The sequence below is a fragment of the Dermacentor albipictus genome, chromosome 7, assembly GCF_038994185.2.
Source record: "Dermacentor albipictus isolate Rhodes 1998 colony chromosome 7, USDA_Dalb.pri_finalv2, whole genome shotgun sequence".
NCBI lineage: Eukaryota > Metazoa > Arthropoda > Arachnida > Ixodida > Ixodidae > Dermacentor > Dermacentor albipictus.
In genome coordinates, this window is record NC_091827.1 from 60,235,627 (window position 1) to 60,257,987 (window position 22,361).

Genomic DNA, 22,361 nt, shown 5'->3' on the forward strand with positions numbered 1-22,361 from the left:
TTAATCCGGGAGTTACGGACAACCGCGTACCTCGTAGTGAGATAGTGATTCTGGCGCGAAAATTTGATGTATGTATGCATTTTTTTTTCTTTACCAGGCACGCCACGTCACCCTGTGACGGCAAAAAAAAGGCAGTTGTAAAGGTCTCTTTAACAGCTTCGCTGTAGAAACTAGTTTCTCACAACTCCACATGTGTGCCCAAAAAAGTACCTGGCAGCGTACATTCTATTCGCCACCAGTGCCCTCACAGAGGAGTCCTGGACGGAGGCCGACTGCTCTTCAGCCCTTTCACACCCAAATTACGGAAAAAAGCACAACATTTCCCAACTCTCTTTTGTGTAGTCCCAGCTTTTTTATGTTATTTGGGTTCTCAAAATATGTTACTTGACTGACTTCCGTACAGAACTGACACAAAGATTAAAACAAGAAATGAAAGCTGCTCTCCAGGGCCGCTTTCCGTCAATGCCGACCGTAATTCGTCTTGGCAGTGGGAGCCGCACATCTGGCTAAACGATTGACTCGTGATTGGCGATACTGGTGCAACCTCCCATGGCGAATACAGTTCGATATCGGGGGGTTCCGGGGTTAATCGACTTAGCGGCAATAAGAAGCCCTTTTCTTTCTCTCTCTCTCTCTCCATTTCCAGCTTCTCCAGACTGCTCCCCTGCCCGGTACCACGCGCGCACGCACATCGCCATCGCCATCCACACCTAGACCGACGACGAGTAGGAGTACGGCGTCGAAGGCGTCGAAGGCGTTGACGGCGTCGACGACTCCCAGTACGAAGCCCGGCCCGAGTGAGTCGTTGAATCGAAAGCGCGGCTCTCTTCCACGCAGCGTCTGCGCAAAGCCACCGCTAAGGCAGCATGCCCGTGTACACCGTTAAATCGCGACATGCTGCATGCCCTGTAGTCGGTGGTCGTATTTAGCCGTTGCGTCCACGTGATAGGCAACACGCAGGAAAACATTCTCGCACCATTAGGATTGCTTGTTTGTCCCGTGGCTATAGCGTCCTTGTTCGCCAATACCCACCAACTGCAACGATATTTTTGGCCCACGTAAAAGCCATACTTTCAGATAGGGTAGATATAGTTGGGCTGCCGTGAAAAATTTGACGTTTGAATTGCGAGCGGGAGCGTCAGGGAGACATAGGAGGTAATGGCCGCTTTTTGATAACGAAACTGAAAAGGACGCCGCCATTACTGCTCGTTTCGCAACTGACGCAAGACCTGGAGCGCGCGGCTCCTTGGCGCGACCTCCGAGATAACTCGTCGTCTGCGACTGCCGGCGTCGCGCTGAAAAAAATCTCGGAGGCAGCGTGCTGGGACTTACATTCGTAGCGACAACAAGCGGCTGCACGCATCGTCTGCTTATGTGCTGTTTAAATACTGCTAACAACAAAACTATATGCAATTATCAGCCATGGAGCTTTGCCAGGATTGCTCTAGCGGCACTTTCTGTAGTCATTGCAATAACAAAATCAGCCAAAGTGAATATTCGTTGCAGTTGGCTCTGTATTTGGGGAAATACTGGTCCTGGTTCAGTATTCAAACCCGGGACCTAAGCCTTTCCGGAGTGGTCATTGCACCATCTGAGCTAACCAGCGGATAGCAGATCGCACCGCGAAGGCAAATTAATTGGCCACTCGAAGCACCGGCACATTGAATATATCAAGTGGCAGAACTGATTGAACTTAATAAATATGTCTACCATCAGAAAAAAATGGCCCTTGGACATCTCCACACTGGTACCTGCCAAAGCTAAGCGGAACGTTCTCGCTTACATTGTCACATAATGGAAAAAACATACTTCGCGGTTTTGTTGATCAGATTTAGATGTTTAACAAATTCAGAGGCAACCTCGGAAGGTGACCTAATACACCTTTTGCAATGTGGTATTTGGTGTGGCACTGACTTCAGCGTTGTAACTGCACCCAACCTGTGGTACTAAGATTGCTGTTTCATTAAAATGCAACTACCACGGCAGGAAGAAGTACGCTCGTACCAACATGAAATTGCTGAAGGTGACAACATACACTATGAGTATCATTAAGTTTGTTAGACAAAGCCATGACTAGATACATCCGCCTTTTTTGAGCGAGAAGCAAAACATATCCTACCACTTGCTTTGATTCGAATTGGTCTTATTGTGTTGGGCTGCTAAGCACGAGGTCGCAGGCTCGAATCCCGGCGACAACGGTCGCATTTCGATGGGGGCGAAATGCGAAAACGCCAGTGTACTAAGATTTAGGTGCACGTTAAAGAACGCCACGTGGTTCAAATTTCCGGAGTCTCCCACTACGGGGTGCCTCAAAGTCAGATCCTGGTTTCGGCACGTAAATCCCCATGTATTATTTTTTTTAGAATTACTCATTTCTTGTGATGGTATCCAACCCTGCTGCATTTCACGGTCATCAATAATGCGGAACTCACTGCGCCTTTTAATTCGTTTGCTATAGAAGTGCCAATGCAAAAAAAAAGAAAACGTATGTGCGTGAAGTGTGAAAAGCGGGTCACGTGTTGTAGGTGTATACGACACATTGCAACTGACGGTCGTCTGCTCTGGACAACAGTCAGTTGAACTTCACTTCTCGAAGAGGTGGGACGCGTGTCGAGCGAGCATCTGACCTAAACATTGCGATTGGCACGAAAGTGGTTCAAATCTCGGATACGTCGCCTCGGAGAGGTGCGACGTAATCGTTCTGCTTGCTGCGCTACACTATTGTAGAAAAGACAAAAAATAAAACAGACGCACATGTGTGTGTCTGTGTTTTTTGTCCCTTGTATAACAGTGTAGCGCAGCAACCAGAAGGATGCCATATCAACAAGCTCCAGTCGAAGCGTTATTGCTACGTAACGCTTACGGATTTTCTCTAGCAATTACCGCTAAATCACCACCATTTTTCTCTTTCTTGTTTCAGTGACGGTGACGACCCCGCCCCCACCGCTGCTGTGCTCGGTGGGCGCGACGCCGACCGCCTTGCGGCCGCTCCTCCCGCCGGACAGAACGTGCGACATCCTCGTCTACGCGCACGTCCGGTTCTTCAACCACACGCTGCGACCGGTGATCAGCGAGATGAGCTTCCACACGTTCAGGAACGTCTGCGAATTCTACGCTCACACCACCTGCGGCGTGTCCTTCGACGCGAGGTGCGTTTTGGAGTGGCGGGCCGTGCCGGGTTTTCTTTTTTATGCGAAGCATATTACTAGAGCTCAACCTAGCTCGTCAGGCGCGGCGGTGTCGCCTTCAATGACCTTTGACCCCATGCCATACCACGTGGCACCGTGATGTGACGACAGAGGAGAAACGGGGCTCCAACTCGCGCCGTCGCTCGCGGCGTCGCGGCCTTATATAAGCAGTTGCGCTTGTTTCTAGGTGGCTTTGGCTCAACTCTTGCAAGGTGGGCTGGGTGGGAATCGAACCAGTGTCTCCGGAGTGTGAGACGGAGACGCTACCACGGAGCCACGAGTACGATGCTTAAGCGGTACAAAAGCGCCTCTAGTGAATGCGGTGTTCCCTTAGAAACGAGCTGTTTCTAAGGCTCTGGCGTGCGTCGCTTGCTCAGGCGCACATTTCGTTGCCGCGCCGAACGCTGCGTTGCTCGACCCTCACCGCGTCCAATGCGGGGCGCGTAGTCGCTGCGCCGTAGCCCATTGTCATACACCCCTTGGCGGGTCGACGGGAACGCTGTCGCGTTCCACTCTTGAAGGCGAAGCAGAGTAACGCATGAGTTGTTTCTTCGTCTAGCCGAACCAAATATAGCCAAGCAACAGCAGTTCATCAGGCTAAACAGTGGTTCAACAACTGAAATAAAGGCTAGTATGCTTCGCATCCTGGGCTTAACCTTAGCTAAGCCACAGCCATTTTTTCCGTACGCGTAGCAGTGTTCATTTCGAAGTTGCTCGATAACGAGGCTGATACGTGGGCTCCATTCACACTTCACTTCACTTTACATTCACAACCACATTCACACTTTTAGCCGTGTTCGAACGCGCATCACCCGCAATTGCAACGCGTTTGCCGAGCAGTGTGAAATGAACGCGTCCGTGCCCGCCTGGTGGCGGCGCAGAGGCTTCGGAAGAGGTACTCGGAAGTTGGGGCTGAAGAGGGGCTAATACCGGTGTCACACGTACACTTCCGATCGCGATCGGCACCGATACGGATCGAAATTCTCGACTGCGAATGGCTCTCTCGCGTACTTTGTGCAAGGGAGCCAATCACGACCGAGAAATTCGATCCGGATCGGGCTTGATCGCGATCAAAACTGCATCATGTGACACCCGTATAAGACTCCCTCCCCCCTTCCCCCCCCGTTTCCGGGACAAGGAAGGGCATCTAGGAAACGAGACATCTAATTGTTCTGGGTTTAAGCGGGTGCCATTCCTTTCTGGAGTGACCCCACGAATCTGGGGGCTGAATATCGGGTTTGTCCTGCTTAAGGATGCGCTAGCTCATAGTTGGGTAAAAGGGGTTCCGCCCTCTGTTATCGAGGAACGCGGAGGAGCGTGCGCTTAAGCCTGTTCTGGCGTCGCGCTTCCGAATCAGTTGCACCGCGTGAGGTACCGTTGAGACCACGTAGGAGATGCATCACATGTATAGTTGCAGCATCGAACGCAAGCCGTGATCGTACGCAACTCAATTTCAGCATGTTTTCGTCATCGCGTCCCTACGCGTTCGCGACATCCACACTTACACCAGGTGTTGACAAAGACGTTACAACAGTGATTTATCCTGCCCTGGGCGTCCCTTTAGAGAATACCGGAACACTGGAAAAGTTGTGTTACTGTGTATCAGCCCATGGAGTAAATCCATGAAGACGAGGACATGAATGCCGTCGCAACTAGCGCCATCTTGTCACGGTAAATTCGACATGCATAAACAAAACTACTGCTTAAAAAGGAGGGCCACGCAGTTTCTCGGCTGTTGGTGTAAAATCGTCGGCAACGACACACGAATTGCGGCTCTTTCTGTGTTCTCGTAGAAGTTTACGTTTTTGTACATGCTGCGTTTTCTATTTTCAAGCTGAATTTATTCCTGTAAGGATAAGATGTTCTCCTGCTTTAGTTGATACGGGTCTTCTATAGGAATTCATGCAAATATGAGTTGTATTTTTTTCTGTTATCTGTCAGTATATTCTCTTCCATATTTTCCATGACGATGTTCTTTATCCGGTCAGTTGCATGTACGCGAGTTGTATTTTATACCGGTGTTTGAAAACACCACTTTTAGTATACTTAAAAAAATAAAGCGGATCCTATTTTTTTTTATCCTTCGTAACATATAGGCAAGGTACAAACATTTCTAACAAGTCCTGGTTAAAAAAATGGCACGGGATATTGCTACTAGTGCTTTTGCTGCCACTCGAAACTCCTGCATTCCAGTATTCCGCAAACTGTAATATGCACACGGAAATGTTGAAGCTCTATAATGCTTCGAATGCACTCTATTCTGCATCCAATATCGGCGAACGTACGAAACAAGTTTATGCCACCATTGCAACACTGTTTCATGGACTGCGCTGCCTCAGGCGGGTGAGCACAGAGATTCATTGCGCCCGTTTACACACCTACACAATTATCAGAGTATCGAATGCCTCAGACCTAAATGGGACCAGCAGCTCTTATGACGCCGTATTATGACGCTTAGCTAAAACAGAGTTATCCGAGGAGTACACGCTGCTTGACTGCTGGCGTTAAAGAGTGTGGGCTGCAAATTATGTACAGTGGCTCTCGTCCTTTAAACAGAAGCTTTCTTTGCCTCATACATCAACTTTTCGTGGTTTTAACTCACCATCGGGCACGTAATTATTTTTTTAACTATGACCTATTCGGCAAGGCGGCAGCGGCCCCCTGCAGCCGCGTTCAGGAAAGTGCTCACAGAAAAACATTCGCAAAAGAAAGGAAGTGGGCGAGAGGATCGGCGAGAACACGTGATCCGGCTTTGCAGGACAAGTGACAAATAACAAGGATCGCACCGCGCCCGAGGGATGAGAGCGGCAGCACGCGCAGGTAGAGCAGCGCGCGGATGATCACCTCAGTTACGACGAGGGACAACGGCGAGGCCGACGGTGACGGCAACGCGCCGTCGCCGTCACCAACCAAGAGCTGCGCTCTAGAACGCCGATAGCACCGTATCTCCTACGAAGGCGAAGTGAACTAACGCGCCCCAGGCATCATGGCGTGTGCTTTAGCCCCGGTGCAACATCTTCCACCCATCTCTCTGCCTCAGCGTCATCTTCGATTCACGCCCCCATTTTCGGACGCGCCGCTCGCGCGTGCTTCATTCGACGATACCTTCACTTTCTTGAAGAGATGTAGTTAAACGTTTTTCTTCTTCGTTGCGTAGCCTCGTCTGTGACTGGGCCAACTGCGCTGATGGATCATGTCAGGGTTCAGGCAGACACTCACTAGAAAGTGCTTTCTGGTTTGATAAAAAATGCACTGCAGGACTCCCCAAGCCCTCTGCGATCTGCTGCATTCACGAATGTTTCATTTGCTCTCCAGCGAAGGACAGTGCTGGACAGTTAAACTACGGTCAGGAGTACTTTTCTTGCCTTTACTCTCCTTCACATATTTCCCTTTACTACACAACAAATTTCTGCCCGTAAAAATCATCTTAGGTCCAAGCTTCATCGGTCGTCGTTACTTTTCATTCGCAGGCACATTCCGCCACCGACGTTTGCATCAATTGAATTCGAGGAAACCTTGGAAGAACTTAAGCGAAAGTTCCATATCGATCACTATGGCATTCTCAACATCTATGGTTCGGAAGACTTCGTCGACAGCGTATCCAAGAAAGATGCACCCAGAGTTCTAACCGTAAGTAGCACTTGTACCTGTACGCGTGCCAACGCAAGAACCATTTTCAAAAGCAGGCTTGATTAGAACGACACGGACGTGTCGTAGAGACGTGTCCATTAAGGCGCCTTGGTGAGGCCTTGGGCATGGCTGAGCATCGTTGTAATACTCCACTAAAACCTAAGCTTTGTTGTATTAAAGCTCATGCTTGATTTAAGAGGAAGCTTTAGCTCGGGCCCAACTCCAACGCGGCCTATTCAAATGCATGTAAAAACGCAAAAACCTTTTTCTGTGATAACCTGCGGACCGATCTTAACGAAAATTGTTGCGTTTGAGGAGAGAGCAAGATAAATTCTAGTGACTATTTGTCTCGGAATTTCTATTTAGGTCCTGACTTTTGTTAAAACAATTTTCAAAAATTCGAAAGTTTGAAAAAAAATAGAAGCACGAAGTTTACAGATTCATAGCGCTGCATAAAAAACAGATATCTCGGTTATGTATACGGGATCCATTAGATCATTGAAAGCGGACAAATTCGGTGCGTCATTTTATATCTTATGCGAATTTGTTACGTTGTTTAAAAGGGTTCTGCAAAAGCTATATTTCCATATTACTAAATTTTTTGAAATTCATGTGTAACATATCAATTTTGTCCGCTTTAGATGTACTATTAAATGCATTTCACAGAATTGTATTATCAATTTTCCTTGCTGAGTTACACAGTTGTAAACTTGATAGTTTCGTTTTCTGAAGATTTTCAATTTTTGTCAATTTTTAATAATAAATTGACCACCTATATCGAAAATGCGAAACCAACAGTCACTAGATTTTAAGTTTTCTTTTGAATGCGACAAATCTTGTCAAATTTCGTGCAGTGGTTGCCGAGAAAAATGAATTCCCTTTTTTTTAAGTGTATTTAGAGAGGAGCACCCGAGCTAAAGCTTCCTCTTAAGGCTAAATTACCTTTGCACACACTAAAACCAAACCAACGAGAGGTCTAATGAATGGCACTAATACAGATGAACGGGAAAAAAGGCGACCAAGGAGCCCGATTTTTTATTAGTCATATCACATAAATACAACAATGATAACGAGGACAGCATAGGGGAAATTATATGCAGTTCTTGATTGAGTCAAACAACTGATGAATAAACGGAAATGAAAGTGCATGAAAAATCAACAGGCCGCAAATGGGATACGAACCTGCTTTCGTGATTACGTTTGTGATGCTGTTACCAATTGAGCTACCGCGGCACCGTTTTTCTATCCACTTTCTGGGGCATTTAGGTTTATATGCTAGAACTAACCCCAAAGGCACATACACACTAGTTGAAAAACGCAGTTGGGGCAGAGCGGCCACACCAACTGGCGGCGAGCCGCTGCGGCCGTCACGTGACAGGATGAAAATCTCGTCTCTTTTGCTCAGCATGCGTGTAGGTGCGAGATGTCGCCCGCTTTTTACTACGTCTGCTGACAGATCGGTGCAGTGTTCTTAACGCGAGTCATGTCTGACGAAGATGACGACGTCGTTGCCGCTAATCGTAATCACATTCGTGTGCTCCCTTCTGTTGTGGAGCTCCCGCGTTCGAAAGACACGGAGAATGAGGTACTGGGTTTTGCTTCCACATCCGTGTATCGAGGGTCCGTCTTGTCGCACAGAAACGAATATGGAGTGCGGCCTCCAAAAACCGTTCAATCGGGTCGTCTTGCTTTGGAATAACCATTGTAAGAAGCATCGCAAACCATGGCACTCGTACCAAGCGCGAACGTGACCAAGCCAAGCAAACCAAAACAAGCGGAAGCGAGAACTGACGAGAGCAGATGATAGAATACGGAACTAGTCGTCCGGCTGACACTACATAAGGGAACGGATCGGGCGGTCGGGTGGGTCCGCATGTCACCAGTTTCTCCCGCGCAAGTCACTGAAGGGACTGCTCTCATTGGTCTCGGCCGTTCGCGGATCTTTTGCGGCCGCGCAAAGCAAAGATAAATAAGACCAGTACCTATCCCTCCCGCGACCCCAAAGAGCTGCCCCGAGGTAGCTGTCACAGCGCGCGTTTTTCCGATATTACGTAAGCGCCTTAATAGTACTAGCGAGTTCCACCCCTAATGGCTTTGGCGACGGATCTGGAACGTCCTTTCTGACGCAGGCGTCACATCTACTCGCACTTATTGGGTGATGGCAAATGGCCAATTAATCCACACATGCTACCTGAAGTAGTAATAAAAATCCGGCCCCTGTGTTTCGTTTTCTCTCGTTCATTACATAGCGAGGGTGTCGAATCCGGCAGATTTGATGCCTTCATGTAGCATGCGAGGATTAATTGACCAGTTGGCTTCATCCACAAAATTCACGTAGACGTGACGCCAAGACTTGCCGCGTGACTGACCTCTCGAGGCTCCTTGCGTGAATTTGCGGGCTTGTTTCACGCTCGGAAAAACACTTTTATGCAGCGCGTATTGAGCAAGAAAAAGCTGTATCAGGAGTTTCCCATGTGGCTCCACAATATTGCCATTGCCGTTTTACGTTTAATTAGGCTACTCGAAAATGTGAATAAATATTTAAGACTAACTGCATAATTAGGCGAATTGTAAAAAAAATATAATGTATCTCCAAGCGACGGCACACAACAATACCTCGGTTGTGTCTGGCCACGTGGCCCTTGCACATTTTTAATTGTTGGTGCGTGGTAGTTGGGACACCAAATATATATATATATATATATATATATATATATATATATATATATATATATATATATATATATATATATATATATATATATATATATATATATACACTTGCGGTTAGTTGTGTTTTTTTCACCCACACTCATTTCCATTGATCATTATTTCTCTAATTCAATTATTAACTACATTTAAGTGCAATTAATTTCCCCAATGCTACTCTTGGTGTCTTTGTTGGCTTCTTATAATATGGCTAATAAAGTCGGGCCCCTCAGTTTTTTTTCTTCTCCTATATATAAGATTGTGTTGTTGAGGAAATTGAACGCGATATACTGTGCATAAAACTGCGGAAACTGCCGAGCTTCCCTGCATGCTTTTGCTTTTGCTCCGATAAGCAGTGAATAAAATGAGACATCCAATGACGAGTACGAAAATTCATAGGTAAAAATGCCAATGTACTTTTGAATTTACCTGATTCACCCCTTGTCTATAGCGCTCGCCCGATTGATTCATGAAAGTACCCTTTTCCCTTCTTTTTTTGCACAAAGCACAGCACACATGTGACGGAATACAAATTTCGGAGTTGTGCGACGGCTGTCGGTAAAGTAATACCCGAATGTAGATCCTTAGCGAGCGGTTCACTCAATATATTCACGCCATTTGCTGTTACGGTAACAACGGTGTCTCCAGCACAGATGATTTTGTCGGAAATACCAGATCCAAAATAAACGGGTTGCTTGGAGCGCACGCAGAGCGACATTGGTGACTACATTTAGCACAAGATTTCGACCTCTTCGCCATTTTTTTCTAATTACAACGAAATTGATAGACTAAGTTGAAGCGTAGAAAGATCGACTGTCGTGCAATTACCGACACAGTTTCAAACACGTACAGTCGGAAAGGCATATATGCGAATCTGAAAGACATCATGCAAATGAGCCAGCATATTTAAGTAGAGTCTTAGAACAGTGAAAAACAATGAGATGCACATAATATGGCAAATAAATACTAGAGTATATTCCACCCTGCAGTACTCTTTGAATGAAAGTGAGACTTGACGTTAGTGTCATAAATTTACTTGCGTAAGTTTTCCCTCTACTTATATGTGTATTTGTGCTTCATTTGCTGTTTCTTTAGTGCGGTTAAGCGCGTACTGGTTCCCGCGTAAGGTAGTTCTTTTTCTTATGCTGATTTTAGTTATGCGATTTCAAGACGCTTTGAGAGTCTTATTTCGAAATTTCATACACTCTTGACTGTACCCTAATGCGGCAGCCACATGAAGCGTATTTCCGACGTATTTCCGGCGCTTCAGTGTCTAGCGTCGCAGCACCAACTCAGTGACGCGTGACAGCGTCGTTGCTACTAGCCCTCAAAGCGTTCCAGGGGACTTGTTTTAATCTTTAAAAACACCATACGACTTAGCCGGAATGAGCAGTAAGCTTTCGCTCAAGCTAATTCCAATCTCCCCATTAATGATACGCATGAAACGCAGAGGCGCACTCCCGACGAACCGTCGCGAATTGATTTGACTGAAAGGTATTTCAGGAAATATTTAAAAAATGTATCTACATATAAAAAGCATTTTTAGAGGGGTCTCTCGCGTTTATAAAATTTCGTAACTAAGTGAGATTTGAAGAAAACATTCAAACCAAATAGTGACTAACAAAATAATGAAATATCGACTTCTTATAGCAACACACACACACACACACACACACACACACACACACACACACACACACACACACACACACACACACACACACACACACACACACGCACGCACGCACGCACACACACACACACAACACACACACACACACACACAAACAAACAAGCCGATGTCGCCGACTCCATAAACGTCATCGATTACAGCGCCTTAAAGGGGACATATACACTATGTGATACTCTGGTTATTTACTCAGACTTGTTTCGTTGTTCACGGAATGAACGTGGTATTCGTGAATGATGCTGATTTCCTAGTGGTGTAAGATGTATTAGTTTCGTGCGTTTTAATTTATGATGATCATAGTTTCGCTGACGTCTGTGTTTATTGTGCATCTGTGTTTATTGTGTTTATTGTACAACAGGGTTGCAAACTTGACGCTTTTTTTATAATTAGTTATTTTCGGAAAGTTGGTAAAAGAACACAAGCTTAAATAAAGAAGATGTACTCGCAGCAGACGGTAGATTTTAGCTTTTGTCTTTCCATGCCAAGAAACTCCATGAAAACTAACTAGGTGGACGCCTAGCCCAAAACGACTTCTCAAACCTCGTTCATTTAAACGGGAATCCTTGAAATTAGGCTCTCTTTTAAATGAATATAAAAATCGGTGTCGCTTATTCAAAAATTGTTTGGAAATGTGTTTCCTATAGTCGCATTTGAGCGCTCGAATATTATGATTGGTTCTGTATGGGTTGGCGCATGCTCTGAGTCTCCTGCAGGCGAAGCCTGGTCTGCCTCCCTAGTAGTTAAGTACAAAACAAACACGGCACTCTTATTGTAGCTATACCTTAGCAATCGTTGTGTAGAATTCAATGCCGCATGATTGTATAAGGAACTCGTCTCTATCATCGTTCAAAATGTTAGTTTGTCGCCATTTATTTGTTTGGCGACTATTGGGCCATTTCAAAATTACGTTTATGTAATGATTTTGGCTTCCGAATGTTCACATTATAAAAATATGCGACTGATTTTTGCGTATTCGTATCAAATTGATTTATTCTTGCGCATTTGTGGGATCGGATATTTTATCCGTGTACTAACGTATTCAGCTAACCCATAATCCTGTAAAAGATAGAATCTTGAGCAGTTGCTTTCATCGCTATGAATGCTCACTACATGTTATTGAGTTTTGTACCCACGTACTCACGTCACTGTGCTTCTTTGCACGCACAGTGCTCGCAATGCGCAGGTTTCATTTTGTGGGCAGTTTCAATCAATCAATCAATCAATCAATCAATCAATCAATCAATCAATCAATCAATCAATCAATCAATCAAGGTTTAGTTCGGTATCAAAGACACTTGGTGGGTACAGACAAAAAGCCAGACTTAGATTGATTTGATTGCTTTTAGCCATGTCAGCACAACAAAGCTCCCATTTTCAAAACTTCAGGCACTGCGACGACTCTTGGGAGAAGACGACCGGGAGAGGCACAAGGTCTTCGTCGGAGTCGGCTACCGCTACTACAACGCCACGAACGCCTGGAAGTCTCTGACATACGCAGCCTCGAACTTGGCGTCGTGAGTTAAACGTGTCACTAATAGCAATGGTATACGTATATGTGAAAACTCGGTTTAAAAGAACCAGTTTTTAGGAAAAAATTTGATTTCACGCTGGGCGTTTGATTTCTGGTGAATATAACTTTGACAGAGTCCAATTCATCGCAAACTTCGAAGAAACGAAGTGAACTCACCGTCTCGCCCAATTTAAGGACATATTGGGGAAAATATAGGTGGCGGCTTCTGGGGTATTGCGCGCCATGACCACGATTTTATTATGAGGTACGCCGTAGTGAAGGACACCGGTATAATTATGACCGCCAGGGAATCTTTAACGTGCCCCCAATGCACGGAACACGGGCATTTTAGCCATTCTCCCCCAAATATATGGGTAAACTATAAGAAAAATATAGGTATGCATGGGTACAGTTTAGGTAAAGAACGCCAGGAATTTTAAAGAGCGTCTTTTTCTTCTATGACGGAACACATGACCTGCTCAAATAATAATTGTCCATTTCGGCATAAATTACATCTCCTTCTTGATCTTGAATAAATAAGCTGTTCGCATGAACGTTTGAAGTGTTGTACACTTAATGAAGTTCTGATTTTAACAAAATAATTTTTGCCTCTCGAAGACTTCACTAAATTGAAGCGTGATAGTGTTTATCGAGAGGACGAGAGATTAAATACCCAAAGGCGAGCGTGACAGTTCTACTATCTTTAGGTTAAAATAAGTACAGACGGAGACCAACCGAACACTTGGCTAGTGAAACGTATGAACGGACGAGTGCGAAGAATAAAAGCCGAAATGGGGGCTTACAATTATTACACATGAAAGCGATGAAGCCCACGCTTATAGCTCGCCAGAATTATAAATATGAAGGGATCTAAACGACAGCTGGTAAGCTTGTTTCTATTTATAGGTTTACTGTATCTATCTCCCGCAATTAATGGTTCTGTCAAATAGTGTATAACTACCGAAATCACGAAAAACAAATTTGAAATACCATTTTTTGTATTCTTTACTCAGAAAGCAGCACTTGATTCCTTCTCATCACTGTAGCTCTTACCAATGAGACGTATACTTATTTCGACTATGGTTATGAACTATCGCCCCGCTTTGTACAAACACATTCACTTGAATTGTTTTCTTTTCACTTACAATAGAGGACTTCAATTGTATAGACTTCATAGTTCCCCTAAAATGTGAAATTTTCTTGCTCATTTCCATAATGCTCATGCTGAATTGCTCTTTGCGACGCCCCTGCTATATTTGTAGACTGGTAGCGCAGCATAATATATAATATAATCGGTATTTTCTTTTGCACAAGTACATATCTCTTTGTTACCTTTTTTTTCCCTTCTGCGTGGTTCATAATACCTAAACATAGTAGCCGTTAAATGGCATTCAGACAGTTATTAGAGAATGGAAAACAGAAGTAACAAAGCTATATATATTGCGACGGAACAGTATTGGCGATAACGAAGGCGAGCAGTGCGAAGACGACGACGATGATTAGAGGCTAGCGCGGGCTGTTGCCTCTTGGCCAAGTGCGCCGTATGTCCTTGTAAATATACTTGCATATAGCTTTTCGTCTGCGTCCTTCTCCGTAACAATCTATATATATATATATATATATATATATATATATATATATATATATATATATATATATATATATATATATATATATATATATATATATATATATATATATATATATATATACGTGCTCTCTTTCGCTTGCCTAATAATGGCCTGATTGCAATTGAACGCTACTATATTTAGGTATTTATGAACGACTGTAGCGTATGAAACGTGCTTCAACGGGAATTTATGCTCGTTATTTTTGCGTTCAGTCATTCCTGTCACAGCAGTATAGCTGAAAGTGAGAGCCCCTCTCTCTCCTTCTTTCTATTCTCCTCTTCATGCATTTACAGTGCCGATACTATAATTCGCCAGCTGCCATTGTCAACACGCTAGTTTCAATCGGTTACTGTTCATACGAGCCACTCTGGTGTATAAACGTCTAAGTTAATAAGGACACTGACGTTCTTTCTCGTCTTGTCTTCTTTCTCGTTCGAAATAGACTTCTCCTTTTCACGTGCTGTCCAACTCTTCTTCCTGTCCACAGGAAGGACCTGGACATATTGGTCATAATCACCAGTTTTCTGACGCTGGGCGACCGGCATGAGTGCATCACACTTCCTGTGAACGCCATGAAGAGCCCGAACCGCTTCGTTCCCACACTGGTAAGCATGTCAGTAAAATGGCTCTGCAACGCTATATAAACGGAGTGTGTGAGTGTCTAATCCCTCATGCACACGCGCGCCAAGTTTCCTTCGAGCAAAGGCAATTGTCCTCTAAAGATATTCCTTAAATTTTCGTGCCAAGTGTGACCAACGGACACGGTGATTTTGAGGCGTGATTATTAATCGTCGCGACCACACTGTACTATCGCCTGGATCAAGAACGCAGCCGTGGAGCCATTTATTGGCACAGTCGGCTTGAGGTAAGCGAATGGCGAAATTGACCAGGTGGTGATATGCACTGATGAACATGCAAGACATGTACGAAGGGCTGCTGAAAAGTTCCTGGCTTTCCCACCTTGCATTTAAAATTCGAACATAAACATGGTACCACATAGAAGCTTGATATCTTGTTAAGCGATGGTGAAAATGAGAGATGTTTCTTGTTTTCGTGCCTATTTTAATTTCACATAGAACCTGAGGTGGCAGAGGCACACGCAAATTTCACGTCTGTGCAGTTATGGGGCATGATGAATTTTTTTTTGTTGCACTGAAAGTCTGCAAAGGACATTCGCACTAAGACGTCACAAACAATAGGGGAGAAGTGTCCTTCCTGAAGCACAGTAAAGACCTGTGTTTCTCGTCTCAAAGAAAGAGCATTTTACCATCGAAGATGAGCTTCGCACAGGGCGCCTCACATCCTCAACAGACGCGGCCACAAGCGATGCTGCCCATAAGCTGATTCTTGAGGATAGGCGAATATCCGCCAAAAATATACAACAGTCAGTGTACACCTGCCGAGAGCGCGTTGGTTTCATTACTACCAATATCCTGCGCATGCGTAAGCTATCAGCCAATTGGGTGCCAAAATCATTGAACAGTGAACAGAAACTGGTACGAGTTGGGGCATCCAGAGCTATTGTGGGCCATTTCGATGACGCCAAGAATTTTTCGGATAGGTGAGTGACCGGAGATGAAACCTGGCTGCACATTTATGAACCAGAAACCAAGGAACAGTCGCAGAAATGGCGTCACTGCGAGTGCCCCCAACCGAAAAAGTACCTATTGTACAGCAATGTTCAGCTTGAGAGTGAAACGACTATTGGGTTTACTCGGCATGATGCAGGGTGGTGCGGGCAATGGCGCCTTTGTGAAATGCAGGCGCTTGTGCGAGTAGTTTTTTTCCGCACGACGGCTTTCCATAACACTCACGAAACACCCGACATGCGTAACAAACGTTACGTAAGTGGCCTGCTGCCATTTCTTTGCAGCGCGACTCCTGTACGCTAAATATAGTTTTCTTACAACAGCATATATTCTTCTAATAATATTTGGGGTTTTACGTGCCAAAACCACTTTCTGATTATGAGGCACGCCGTAGTGGAGGACTCCGGAAATTTTGACCACCTGGGGTTCTTTAACGTGCACCTAAATCTAAGCACACGGGTGTTTTCGCATTTCGCCCCCATCGATATGCGGCCGCCGTGGCCGGGATTCGATCCCGCGACCTCGTGCTCAGCAGCCCAACACCATAGCCACTGAGCAACCACGGCGGGTATATATTCTTCTGGCTTCATATTATCACACAGAATGCGGCGTCTCGATCCTGCGGAATAATTTTCGAATAACTTCGTCTTTCCACACGAATCGAACAATATTATGCAAGTTGAAGCTTAAATTGTGTACGTGGAAGGTATAAATAAAATGTGACTGTTTCTTTGACCATCTGTGACTCTGCTCATAATTGGAAGCTTTCGTAATTGAGAACCCCTAAAAAATTGTAATGCAATCGTATAATTCTGCTATGTCACAGCAATGACATTACAGAGACAAGAATGCCACCACTGATAACATTGCTTATTTCACGGAGAGATGCAGGAGTGTGTGCGTTATATGTGGAGGTTGGACATAAAGTTTATGTAGTATTTTACCATGTGGTGGAGTTGTACAATAACAAAAATTCCGCATGCCAGTAGTTCGCACGGAATGCATAGGTATAACTTGGAGGTTGCACAGAAAAGCAGGACCCGTCATTCAACGACCCCAAGTTGTGGTGCGAAGAATGAAATTACACTCTCTTGATGCTTGCTCGATAGTAGTTTCCTTAGGCAAGAAGCAATGCCTCCTGTGGCACAACTTATACAACAGAGGTTGCGCGAATGACTCAATTGTAACATGCTATCTGGCTTTAACAAATATTCGAAAATAGTGAGAGAGAACAAGTATTTTATGAAAGGCAGAGATAATTATCAAAGTTAATGGTCCAATTGGCAGCTGTGCTCTGAGGGGAAGCGGAAATAGTACAGAAGAGATCAAAGCAAAAAAGTGTCATTTCTTGCCGCAAGAAGGTTGGCATTTGGAAAAGAAAATCTTGCTCGTTTCATGGATTGAACTCACATACTGCGGCAGTAAAATTATGATTAGCCTGCAGTCCCTCAAAGCTACCGTTAGTTGCGGAGTTACCTTTTTCTTCATCCTATACAAAAGTAAACACGATGTCACAACACTTGCTTTTTGTAAATTTGATGAATGAACACCGTCTAAAGAAAATATTTTGTGAACTGTAGAACAAGCACAAGATAGAGAAAAAAGATAGTCATTCTAATTGCCGCCAGTTTTTATATTTTGTACACAAACAATCTTAGACGGTAGCTCGCGTAACTTGAATACGTGCGGCTAAGCTGACCCGGTGGTGGGGATCCGCAGGACGCGGCGTCTGTTATGGCCAAGGCGGAGTTCGCGAGGCCCTCGATCGTCGTGGCGTTCACCTTCCAGATGGGCGTGCCGTACTACGTCCTGACGAAGGAGTACAACCCCATCATCGAAGCCATGTACGAGCCCTGCACTTTGTTCGGCATCAGCGACTACTCCCAGGCACGTCGCAATTCTCACTGCAGCAGTATCTCGGTTGCCCGCCTTTAAATGAGTGGCAACATCATGTCTTTACTGTGTTGGCATTAGTGAAGTGGGAAATGAATATGGGGGCGAAGTGCGGGAAGTCAGTCAAGGAGTATGTATGCAAATATATATACATAATGAAGAAAAACAGTACCACGTACCTTGCATAAGCACAGTATATTGTACTAACGTCCCGGCTAGTGAACCAGCTTTTCAGTGCAACTTAGTGCAAGGTACTGTGCTTATTGAACGTACGCCGTACTCTTTTTCTTCATTTTGCTACAGGGGCCAGCGTGATTCCCTCAGCCATATATATATATATATATATATATATATATATATATATATATATATATATATATATATATATATATATATATATATATATATATATATATATATATATATGGCTTCTATCTATTTATAATTTGAGTTATTTCAAATAACAGCTACAGATGAGTTACCCCATGCTGTCCTTGGTGTGTGTTTCTGGGCTTGTTATGATATGTTATTAAACATTGGGCCCCCTCAATTTCCTTTCTTTCCTGTTCACTATATCCGGCAGCTTCGTTTCCTTCGGGTAGCATGCGTGAATTTATTGACCTATCGCTTTAACCCAAGAATGTTCACGTAGACGTGACGCTGGCGGCAGAAAGGGTGCTCCACATCCTCCGCCAGGGCCATGAGTGGTGGCACTGGCTAACACTGCAAAGGCTTTTTTTTTGTAGAGAAACATAAAAACACCAGAAAGGAGATTTCAAAGCAGTGCCTCTGTAGCTGAATTGGCAAGCGTAGACTTGGGTTCGTCGCACCTGTGGCCAGTGGTTTTTCATCTGATTTACACACACACACGCACACACACACACACACACACACACACACACACACACACACATATATATATATGTATATATATATATATATATATATATATATATATATATATATATATATATATATATATATATATATATTGAGGGCATTGTGCGCTTCATCTGCTGTACATTATCATCATCATGTGTTTGCTCTTCGTTTTCATCGCGTGGTTAGTCGCATCACCATAGTGGACTGGGCCAAGAGTCCTTCGCTGCGTGTCTCAGGCTCAGTGAAGGTCCGCCCTTAACTGTGACGTCACAAGTGGTGGAGGAGCTTCTTGGTCTCCCGTCCTCTGCACGTCTGGCATACTCCCTGGAGCTTCGTTCAGGTCGCCGCTTGTGCCGACTGTCCACCAGCATGTCGCAGGACGAGCAGCCTGGCGCTGTAACCATCTCTCTAACCTTCTCTGATCATCAGTGGCCACCAGCGGAATCCCCATCTGTTCGCTGGTCTTCGCGGTGAAGATGTTGAGGACTGGTTGAACGATTACGAGCGCATAAACTCTGCTAATCATTCGGATAACCCACTCAACCTCCGCCAGGTCTCGTTCTATCTGACGGGTGTGGCGAAGACCTGGATTTTCAACCATGATATTGATTTCTCCAATTGGACCACCTTCAAGCGGCAGCTTCGGCAATTACTTGGAACACCGGCGGTTCGCTCCGCCCTTGCGAAGAAAACTCTGGATGCTCGCAAACACTCCGGTGAGTCCCACACATCGTATATCGAGGAGGTGCTTGCACTCTGTCGCGGTGTCAGTGATGCTATGGCTGAGTCCGACAGGGTGCGTCATTTTCTTAAAGGCATTGGGACTGTGTCCCTCAACGCGCTAGCCGTCAGGAACCCGGCTACCGTCGCTAACATTGTCTTGACGTGCCAGCGCCTCGACTAGCCTGAGTTCGTACGCTTGCAGCCGGACTACGAACACCGTTCTACGGCTGACCCTGACCTGCGTGTAATTATTCGGGCGATTATCCGCGAGGAAATTTAATTTCTTGGCTTTTCATCTCCGTTTGTCCTTCCTCCTCAGCCTTCTGGTGCAGCGTTGCGCGACGTCATCAAGGAGGAGCTCGCGTCCATCACTTGCTCTTCGCATGTTGACCCTACGGCTCCTCGCCCCCTGCCAACATACGCCCAGGTAGCTACCACGCCTCCAACCGGCGTCCGTTCAACGTTGTCTCTACCGATATACGCGCCAGTTGGTGTCGCTCCTCCAGCCAGTGTCCCCTCAATGCCCCTTGAGCCTTCGTCGCACCATGTGACCGCACTATCTTCCAGCGTATCGAACGGCCTCTACAACCCGCCTTGGTGACCTTCTCACCGTATATGCGATTACTGTAGTTCTTGCGGCCACATATCACGTTTTTGCCACAAGCGCCAACAAGATGAGCGTTGCAGGTACGACATGAGAGAACGTGATGCGTATTATGGTGCGGCACCTTCTCAAAACCGGCGTTATGCATCCCCTCCGCGCCGTTCTACATATCCACCTGCAACAACTGAGACATCGAATGTTTACCGCAGCACCAGACGCCGCTCCCCTTGGCCCTTCCGCCGCTCCTCGTCACCGCTCCAGCCTGCCACGTTCACCTGTGACCGTCGCCCGGAAAACTAAGTAATGTAGTTTTCGGAGGAAAAAGGGGATTTACCGACAGTACTACGATTCGTCCAGTGCGCCCTTGTAATATGATGTCTGTGTTCGTTGAGCGTGTGCAAGTGGAAACTTTGCAGGACCCAAGTGCCACTTTATAAGTTAGACGCGCTAATTTGCGCAAGCGTCTCAGAAAAATTACAGCGCCTTAGGATGGACCATGCTGGTTGCAGCTCAAGGGGACTCTATCCGCCCTTTCGTGTTTTGTACTGTGCGTGTAATGATCGACGGCATTGACCAACACATGTAGTTTGCTGTGGGATCACCATGCTCCTACCAGCTCATTTTAGGATAGCTTTGCTTGCCTCTGCTTCTGCTGCTATGAGTTGTGGGCAACGTGTCGTGCATATGACCGACACCGATTATTCGTTTGGCGATGAACAGTACCAGCCACTTCGTCTGCTCGATGCAGAAGATACCGAGCTCCCTCCAGGCTCTCAGCAAACTCTGACCATCACGTCCGACGTCATCGACCATGGAAATGTGTTAGTGTTACCATTTGCGTGTTGTTTCGCTAAAGGGATAGTCATTGTATCAGGCCTAGTTAGATTTAACAATCATTATGCGCTTCTCGCCGCAAGAAACACCACACCCGAGTAAATTCTCCTTCCTAGAGGCATCACTTTGGCTTGCGTTCTTGATACCGAGCCTCTGTGTGTCCTTCCCCTTAATGCGGCTACTCCTGAACTCAATTATGCTGGACATTCTCCCTCTACCTCAGCTCTTGCAGCCGTAATCCGCCCCGACTTGACCCCCTCGCAGAGGCAACAGTTACTTAGTTTGTTGAAGAGGCATGCGACTTCATTCGACGCCCATTCTTCGCCATTGGGCCATACGTCCGTCACAACGCATTGCATTCAGACAGACGTTAGATCCATCGTACGTCACCGGCCGTAACGGGTGTCTCTAGCCGAGCGCAAGATTATTGAGGAAAACGTCGCCGGCATGCTGCAACGTGAGATAATCCGACCCTCTGCTAGCTCTTGGTCGTCTCCCATCGTTTTGGTCAGAAAGAAAGACGGCTCCGTGCAAATTTTTTGTCGATTACCGAGCGCTCAACAAGATCACGCGCAAGGATGTATGCCCTATGCCTCGTATTGACGATGCCCTCAATTCTCTGTAAGGTGCCGAGTACTTCTCCAGCCTTGATCTGCGTTCAGGTTACTGGCAAATTTCGATGCACGAAGACGACAATGAAAAGACAGCGTTTGCAACCCCAGATGGCCTTTACATGTGCAACGTCATGCCCTTCGGCCTATGCAATGCTCCCGCAACTTTTGAGCGCATGATTGACACTGTTCTGCGTGGCCTGAAGTGGAAAACATGCTTGCGCTACCTGGACGATATTGCTATTTTCTCATCGACATTTACCCAGCACCTGCAACCTCTGGACGAGGTTCTCACGTGACTCGCCAATGCCGGTCTTCAGCTCAACACCAAAAAGTGCCGTTTTGCAAGTAAGACGATCAAGGTGTTAGGTCACATTGTGAGCTAGGCTGGTATTCGCCCTGATCGCGTCCAAATTTTGGCGGTGCTTTGCTTTCCTCGACCAGAAAAGACAAAAGAACTACACAGTTTCCTTCGCATCGCTTCCTATTTTCGCCAGTTTATACGCAACTTCGACTCTATAACTGCTCCTTTACACAACCTAATTCTTTCCGGTGCTCCCTTCGTTCCGTCACCGGAATGTGAATCTGCCTTTGACCAGCTGAAGGGCGCTTTCACATCTGAAGCTGTCTTGTGTCATTTTGATGAGACTGCACCCACATTCTTGCGCACGGATGCTAGCGGCCATGGAATTGGTGTTGTTCTCTTCTAGCGAGACACCTCTTTGCGTGAGAGAGTCGTTGCGTATGCAAGCCACGTGCTCGCACCTGCCGAGAAGAACTATACCATCACCTAGCAGGAATACCTAGCAGTTTCGCCCTTATCTACATCGCCGCCATTTTACAATTGTTACGGTCCATCATGCCTTA

At 45.7% G+C, this 22,361-nt stretch overlaps 1 protein-coding gene across 2 annotated transcripts in view; it reads left to right on the forward strand.

Moving 5' to 3' along the window:
• Positions 1–22,361, forward strand: part of LOC135912691 (uncharacterized) — a 42,229-nt gene that overhangs the window by 16,672 nt on the left and 3,196 nt on the right. For both annotated transcript variants that reach the window (XM_070522280.1, XM_070522281.1), the window contains exons 7-12: positions 647–797; positions 2,921–3,149; positions 6,659–6,818; positions 12,604–12,731; positions 14,846–14,963; positions 17,667–17,834. In XM_070522280.1, coding sequence (XP_070378381.1) covers positions 647–797; positions 2,921–3,149; positions 6,659–6,818; positions 12,604–12,731; positions 14,846–14,963; positions 17,667–17,834 — 954 coding nt within the window. The remainder of the gene's footprint in view (positions 1–646; positions 798–2,920; positions 3,150–6,658; positions 6,819–12,603; positions 12,732–14,845; positions 14,964–17,666; positions 17,835–22,361) is intronic.